The sequence below is a fragment of the Trichomycterus rosablanca genome, chromosome 4 (genome assembly GCF_030014385.1).
Source record: "Trichomycterus rosablanca isolate fTriRos1 chromosome 4, fTriRos1.hap1, whole genome shotgun sequence".
Taxonomy (NCBI): Eukaryota; Metazoa; Chordata; class Actinopteri; order Siluriformes; family Trichomycteridae; genus Trichomycterus; species Trichomycterus rosablanca.
Window position 1 is genome coordinate 46,814,254 of NC_085991.1, and position 8,156 is coordinate 46,822,409.

Below are 8,156 nucleotides of genomic sequence, written 5' to 3' on the forward strand. Positions count from 1 at the left end.
TAAGGGAAAAAGGACTGGCATACTGTCTGCAGGGTTCCTGCCTTGTGGTCAGTGTTTTCAGGTGAACCAGACCAACTGCAACACTGATTTCATTATTCCTCCCTGCTGTCACACTACATTCAGATATGTATACAGCAAACCGAGACCCCAGTCCAATTCTCCAAACGCAGCATAAAATCAAGGAGAAAAAAATTTATGAATCTGAGTGGATCATTGCCAGTCGGGCGACTCATATCCAGATATTTGACAAGCTAGATCTCTCTCTTCAGCTCGGGTCGAGTCGTTGAACAGTTCACACATAGCGATTGAGAGCTGAGTTAAAAATAATGAAAATAAGGATTTATGCTAACTCTAAACTATTCTGCATTGCAATATATTGCTTAAAATCTTTAAACTTTAAAGTCTTTTATCAGTTATACGATTTAGCAAATGAACAAAGAAAATGATATTTTGTTAATACGACCACGTCACAATTATTCAACCCCTACATTATATGCTGATGTTTAAACCTACTACTAGTCTGTATGACTTAAAGTTGGATTACGACATGCTTAAACTATTGGAAACTAATTACTGAGCCTTTATTTGCTTCAGCACAGATGTGCAAAATGGTGAAACCTCGGGAGCTGTCACAAACGCGCAAGCCTTAGCAATGTCATCAGGACAATCAGGGCCCTTACACAGTGTATGAAGATCCCACCCCACACACAGTCCGGTCCCCACCCTGCAGATACGGTGGCCAATCAGTATCTGCTGCAGGCACTGCCAATTAAGTCTGCCAGATGACGCCCGGCCGACCGGTGGCAGCACCGAGTTTCGAACCGAGGAGTTCAGAAACCCGGTGCTGGTGTGCTAGCGGAATATCCCGCTGCGCCACCTGGGCGCGGAACTGACCATTTTGACCGTGTGATTGACAACATGGATTCACAGAAACACCAGGACATTTTGAGGACGAATGGTCTGCCTTCTGTGGTCAAACTAAACTATCCAGTAGGACAAAATCCAAGGTCCTAAGCCAAGCAAGCTTAGCTAAGGAGTCAGTCCTGAAATATCCTGGCGTGCTGAAAGCTTTTGCACAAGAAGAGAGGTTAAGAAGCTAAAATCGCTTCTTCTTGTTCCTCAGCCTTCGTCCCGTTCTTCGGCTACGGGGTCGGCATTTCCGGCTTCTTCCCGTTAGGGGTCGCCGGCGAGATTTGGCACAGTTTTTTACACCGGATGCGCTTCCTGACACGACCCTCCCTATTTAATCCGGGCTTGGGACCGGCACTACAATGCACTGGTCTGTGCATCTAGCGACTAGGTACCTATAAGACAATTCAGTGTTTCCAATTAGCCTGGTGGCATGTCTTTGGTCTGTGGGAGGAAACCGGAGCACCCGGAGGAAACCGACACGGGGAGAACATGCAAACTCCACACAGAAAGGACCTGCTTATTAAAGCATATAAAGGCAAAAAGAGACTGGGGTTGAATAAGAGTGCACAAGAACATGTTTTGTATGTATTCATTAACATCATTTCTTTGTTTATTGTATATTTTCATTCTTTTAACGTGAGGGGGGTTGAATATTTCATTATGCAAGTGTAAACACACACAACACTTGTAGTTCAGCACACTAATTGAGCTGAATGTGGTTTAGGACGCGGCCTTTGATTCATCAACTTGGCTGTGTTCCAAACCACACACTAAGTGCCGACGAGTGTGCCAAATTTAGTGACTTAAGAAATGATGCGGGTGTTCTTTTAACACTCTATTTAGTAAACCAGAGTGCGTTTTAAGACAACGTGTACTTTTTTCCACTCTTGTGCACAGTCGGGCTACATAACATGTTCGTCTAACTTCGGTTAGCGATTCAAACATAAACAACAACTGACACTTTAGCTCCGAGGCTACCGCCGTTAGCGTGCTAGGCTAGCAAGCTACAATGCAAAACGCGAGCTGAATTATGAATGCAGCAGAAGAGAAAGGTGTCGCTTTTAATTATAAACACGGAACATTTTCTATTACGTGATTATAAGAGTTATATGAACGTGTTATAATAGTTTAGGGAACATTACCGCTCTCCAGCTCGTTTCCTTTCTTGGCGGCCGCTGCGTTTCCCATCCTGAAAATAAAACCCTTTTCTCAGTGTAGCACCACAAATGCTCAGCTGAACCCGTTCGTTTATTATTTTTAGCTTTAAAAATGGGGGTATTTACTCAATTGTGTGGTATTAAAATGCGCTCCGGCGCACTAATTCCCCCCTGTGTTTTTATCACTGATCTACAGTGAGCTTAATCTTCCCTTCACTACACAGTAGTGGAAAACACACCGCCTTCGTGTCCCCACCCGTTTTTCGACAAACCCCGCCCCCGCTCTGCTCTGATTGGCTGATGAGAAGCTACTGACATTATTCTAAAGCAAGGCGGTATTTTTGGTAGGTTATACTGTTGATATAGCAAGAAGGTCCTGGGTTCGATTCCCTGTGTGGAGTTTGCATGTTCTCCCCGTGTCTGTGTGGGTTTGCTCCGAGAGCTCTGGTTTCCTCCTACAGTCCAAAGACATTCAAGTGAGGTGAATTGGAGATACAAAATCGTCCATGACTGTGTTTGACATTAAACTTAAACTGATTAATCTTGTGTAATCAGTAACTACCTGTCCTGTCATAAATGGAAACATGGAGCCGGACAGGGATGTAACATCTGTCTGTCTGTCTGTCTGTCTGTCTGTCTGTCTGTCTGTCTATCTATCTATCTATCTATCTATCTATCTATCTATCTATGTTTATATCTATCTGTCTGTCTGTCTGTCTGTCTGTCTGTCTATCTATCTATCTATCTATCTATCTATCTATCTATCTATCTATGTTTATATCTGTCTGTCTGTCTGTCTGTCTATCTATCTATCTATCTATCTATCTATCTATCTATCTATCTATCTATCTATCTATCTATCTATCTATCTAATATAGATCTATCTATCTATCTATCTATCTATCTATCTATCTATCTATCTAATATAGATCTATCTATCTATCTATCTATCTATCTATCTATCTATCTATCTATCTATCTATCTATCTATCTATCTATCTATCTATCTATCTATCTATCTATCTATCTATCTATCTATCTATCTATCTATCTATCTATCTATCTATCTATCTTAGAGGACAAGTGATGAAAATAGTGCTACAATGGTTTGCCAGAGGTTTCAGAATTGGTGTATTTTCTTTATTTATTTATTAGGATTTTAACGTCATGTTTCACACACTTTGGTTACATTAATGACAGGACAGATAGTTACTGGTTACATAAGATTCATCATTTCACAAGTTCAATGTGGACAATTTTGTATCTCCAATTCACCTCACTTGAATGTCTTTGGTCTCTCGGAGGAAACCGGAGTTCCTGGAGAAAACCCACACAGACACAGGGAGAACATGCATGTTCTACACAGAAAGGACCCGGACCGCTCAACCTGGGAATTCAAACCAGGACCTTCTTGCTGTGAGGCGACAGTGCTACCCACTGAGCTACTGTGCCGCCATGCATTGGTAGAAAGACTATTATTATCTTTTAGCAATCTCTGGGGTGCTAAGGACATTGTGTTTTTGGTAGAACCCTAAATTCATGAGAAAAACAAATTTCACAGATTTTTTTTTACTGAAAAGTACCACATTTCACAACAGTCATTAAATTAAATTAAATTAAATTAAAGAGAATAAATAGAAGCTACAATACACAGCACAGCTACCTAAATAGATTAATGTAAACCTAGAACATCCAGCAACAGTCTCAAAGATGAAAATTCTCTTCCGTTGTAGTTGTAGCCTAGTGGTTGTAGCCTAGTGGTTGTAGCCTAGTGGTTGTAGCCTAGTGGTTGTAGCCTAGTGGTTGTAGCCTAGTGGTTGTAGCCTAGTGGTTAAGGTCCTGCACTAGTAATCAGAAGGTTGCTGGTTCAAGCCTCACCTATGCCAGGTTGCAACTGCTGGGTCCTTGAGCAAGGCCCTTAACACTCAATTGCTTAGATTGTATACTTTTACAGTACTGTAAGTCGATTTGAACGAAAGCGTCTGCTAAATGCCGAAAATGTAAATGTTCCGCAGTTCCGGCCAGCTGGAGGACTGTGTCTCAATCTGCAAACAATATTCTAAAGGTTTCTAAAAGGTATTCTAAAAGTAGACTCCCTGTTGGTTAAAATCTGATTACAGTTTTTCTCAGTCGCTTTGGTGCATTTCTCACTTCACTATTAACATTTGCACAACAGTAAGTGCATTTCTCAAAACAATTAGTACAAACTGCAAAACCTAGTTGATAACCTGCAAAAGCGTGTCACTTGCTCAAAATGGAGAGTTTATTCCTCAAAAGCAAGTATTCATGTCAATGAAAGTGTCAGTGTCATCAAAATAAGAAGTCCTGACTTGACATGTTTTCATTATGACAGTTCACTCTGTAAGTGTTTTCCAATGCAAAAAAGTCAGATCATGGTGACACTACCTGAAAATGCTCAAGACAGCACTAAACACTATTAGCACACACATCTGAAATCTACAGTTAAGTTACACATTACTGTATTTAGTGAGGTAAATGAGTACAAGACAATCAATACGTATGTTTCACATTTTTACTGCATATGCTCTTTGCAATTCTAATTTGTTCACAGCATTGTGCTAAAGCAAAGTACAAACTTATTTACAACAAACATAAGAAACACCCTTTGGGTAGAGCTGTGCACAACTGTAAACAATATTGCAGTACATATTGGAACTGAATTGGAACATACAACATGCTGATTTTTACAACTAGTTCAACGTTTTTGTATGTAATGATTCAAGCAATGAAATGAGGACTATTAGTTTCATGTGGAATGACTATTCAGCATTCATAAGTATGCTTCATTTTGACTGACATGACATAAGCAAATGATAATGTTATAAAACAGCAGAGAATTGTATGGAAGCAATTGATGCATGTCCAAAAGCATTTGCAGTTTGTTGGAAGGAATGAGAAAATGCTACTATGATGTGCACAAATGACTAAATCTTGTGGAGGTTGAACTAACAGTCATGAGAATTTTAATTCTGATCAGAGAAATGCACCAAAGCAATTGAGAAACACTGTAAACACACTATTTAGTATATAGGATGGTATTTGAAACACAACAACTCAGTGTGCAGCCTGATGCAACGACTTTCATGCTGATATATTACATGCACTTTGTGATGCTCTTCATCCATTTCATCTGTTATATATTTCTGTTCTTATTTTTTCTCACTTTCTTTATTTACTTATGTTTTAGAGGTGCCCATGCTGAGTAATTGTTTAAGAAGGTATAGAATAAAGTCAAAAACCTTACATACACTGAAAAAGAGACATGTTGGTTTGAAAATGTTAGTTATTTCTGAACTGTACAGTTGGTATATGATTGTAACTCAGTATTCTTGTCCACTTTAAGTTATTTATTTAATAAAAAACACTAATTTTATTTATATAGCTTTATTAAAAATCTAATGATAATTGATGAAACATGTAGCACGGTTTTCAAGGTCATCTGGAGCACCACTGGGGGAAGCTGAAAGCACCACTGGTACTCGAACCACGGTTAGTTGTGTAATTGAATGTGTAGTTGTGTGATTAATAAAGGATTATTTAACAGACTGTGGAGGTGTACACCGGACCCACCGTGAAACTGACCAAGATAAAGCGGTTTCAATGAAATGACATGCAGGATACGCAATTCCATTTTTAACCAGCAGATAGCGCCAGACACAACGATAACATTATAAACTACATTCCTTCTCATTTTTGAAATCATGTGTTGTAGCAACAACAATTGCCAAGAGAAGTAATAAGTCGGTCGTATGAAGAAAATGTACTTCCAACCTTGCAGCAACAGTTTAGGGAAGGCTATTTCCTGTTCCGTCATGACTGTACCCCTCTATAAAACATGAAGAACGCCGATGGCCTGCATAGATCCCCCTGAACAGCTCTGGAATGAACTGGAACACTGGATTCTTTTCTGATAAACATCAGTGTCCAGTCATACACGTACTGGCATCTTTTGACTGAATGGGCACAAATTACCACAGAAATGCATCAAAGGCTTCTCAGAAGAGTGACTGCTGTTTTAGCTGAAAAGATCACAGAGGTCATTTTACAGTGTTTTTCAATTGCTTTGGTGCATTTCTCTGATCAGAATTAAAATTCTCATGACTGTTAGTTCAACCTCCACAAGATTTAGTCATTTGTGCACATCATAGTAGCACTTTCTCATTCCTTCCAACAAATTGCAAATGCTTCTCTGCTGTTTTATAACATTATCATTTGCTTATGTCATGTCAGTCAAAATGAACTATACTTATGAATGCTGAATAGTCGTTCCCTATGAAACTAATAGTCCTCATTTCATTGCTTGAATCGTTACATACAAAAATGTTGAACTAGTTGTCAAAATCAGCATGTTGTATGTTCCAATTCAGTTCCAATATGCACTGCAATATTGTTTCCAGTTGTGCACAGCTCTACCCAAAGGTGTCTTATGTTTGTTGTAAATAAGTTTGTACTTTGCTTTAGCACAATGCTGTGAACAAATTAGAATTGCAAAGAGCAAATGCAGTAAAAATGTGAAACATACGTATTGATTGTCTTGTACTCATTTACCTCACTAAATACAGTAATGTGTAACTTAACTGTAGATTTCAGGTTTTGCAGTTTGTACTAATTGTTTTGAGAAATGCACTTGTTAATAGTGATGTGAGAAATGCACCAAAGCGACTAAAAAAAACTGTAATACCATTGTTTTTGAAATGGGATGTCCATAAGCTCATCGTCAGGTGTCCAACTACCAAATACTAGTGTTGTTTAGCTGTTTTAAGGACGAGATTAAATTACAAAAATTGTTGACTTTAAATAGTGTTGAACACGACCACAATATGTTTAATTATAAATAAAAACTATTCCAAACATACTATATCGTTAACTGCAGTATTAGCATATTCCTGATTGCTGTAATTTATACAAATTTGTCAGACTTGATTATTTAAGATGTGAAAACCATAATATAAATATAAGACAACCTGGGTATACAGTATATGATATAGAGCTAAAGTTTTTTAAATTATCAACTGGCCCTGCATACAAAAAGTAATTACTAGATCAACCAATTTACCCAATGTAGGTAGTTTTATTTAGACTAAACCCATCCAGGTTTAATTACTGTTAGTCATGTTGAGTCTATGTAAAGTATGACAAGAAAGAAGATAGATAGATAGATAGATAGATAGATAGATAGATAGATAGATAGACAGACAGACAGACAGACAGACAGACAGACAGACAGACAGACAGACAGACAGACAGATATTTTATTGATCCCGGAGGAAATTAAAGCAATGTATGTTACTAATGGCTAAAACACCCAAACATGATAATTACAACCTTGTTGTGTATCTGGCGCTCGTAATTATTAATTATGCTTGTAATTATTACCTCATAATTATTATATTTGGGTGTTTTAGTCAAATACTGAAGCTGTTTATAAGGCCAGAGTTATTATAAAGAGCCATTCTCTCCAAATACCCCTGAGGAGCACAACAACGACTCGACTGACATGGTATCAAAAATGGTATCATTTACCAGACACCTTTTATCCAAAGCGACTTACAGTAGTGTGATAATATACACCCTTGCTCAAGGGCCCAACAGCACTAACCTGGCAGAGGTGGGGCTTGAACCAGTGACCTTTTGATTACTAGTCCAGTACCTTAACCACTAGGCTACAACTGTAATATCCACTAGTATCCACTGTCAAATGGGTTTCTTTTGATTGAATCAAGTAAATCCTCTACATTAATGTGCCACACTTTTACAACCAGCCACTACTTTTCTCTTCCAGAACATTTTAATTTCGTCACAATCACAAATCCGAATTAAGGTCGAACATCAAAATCAGGTTATACTGCAGAAAAGAATCAATCCCACACTTAACCAACAGAGGGCGCCAGATATTCACATTCTGCTGGAACTTTATACTGGGTTGTAAAACTGTGGACGCCGCCTCCTAATTATTATGTTCGGGTGTTTTAACCATTGCTATCATATATTTAAAAGCAGTAATATTAGGTAAATGATATGCTTCCAGCTTTGTGAGAACAATTTAACAAAAGACCCTTTCATGTT

General features: G+C 38.4%; 1 protein-coding gene across 2 annotated transcripts in view; it reads right to left on the bottom strand.

The window, feature by feature from the left end:
• Window positions 1–2,245, bottom strand: part of prkacbb (protein kinase, cAMP-dependent, catalytic, beta b) — a 28,628-nt gene extending 26,383 nt beyond the window's left edge. For both annotated transcript variants that reach the window (XM_062993408.1, XM_062993409.1), the window contains exon 1: window positions 2,055–2,245. In XM_062993408.1, coding sequence (XP_062849478.1) covers window positions 2,055–2,100 — 46 coding nt within the window. In that variant the 5' untranslated portion in view covers window positions 2,101–2,245. The remainder of the gene's footprint in view (window positions 1–2,054) is intronic.
• Between the last annotated feature and the right edge of the window lie 5,911 nt (window positions 2,246–8,156).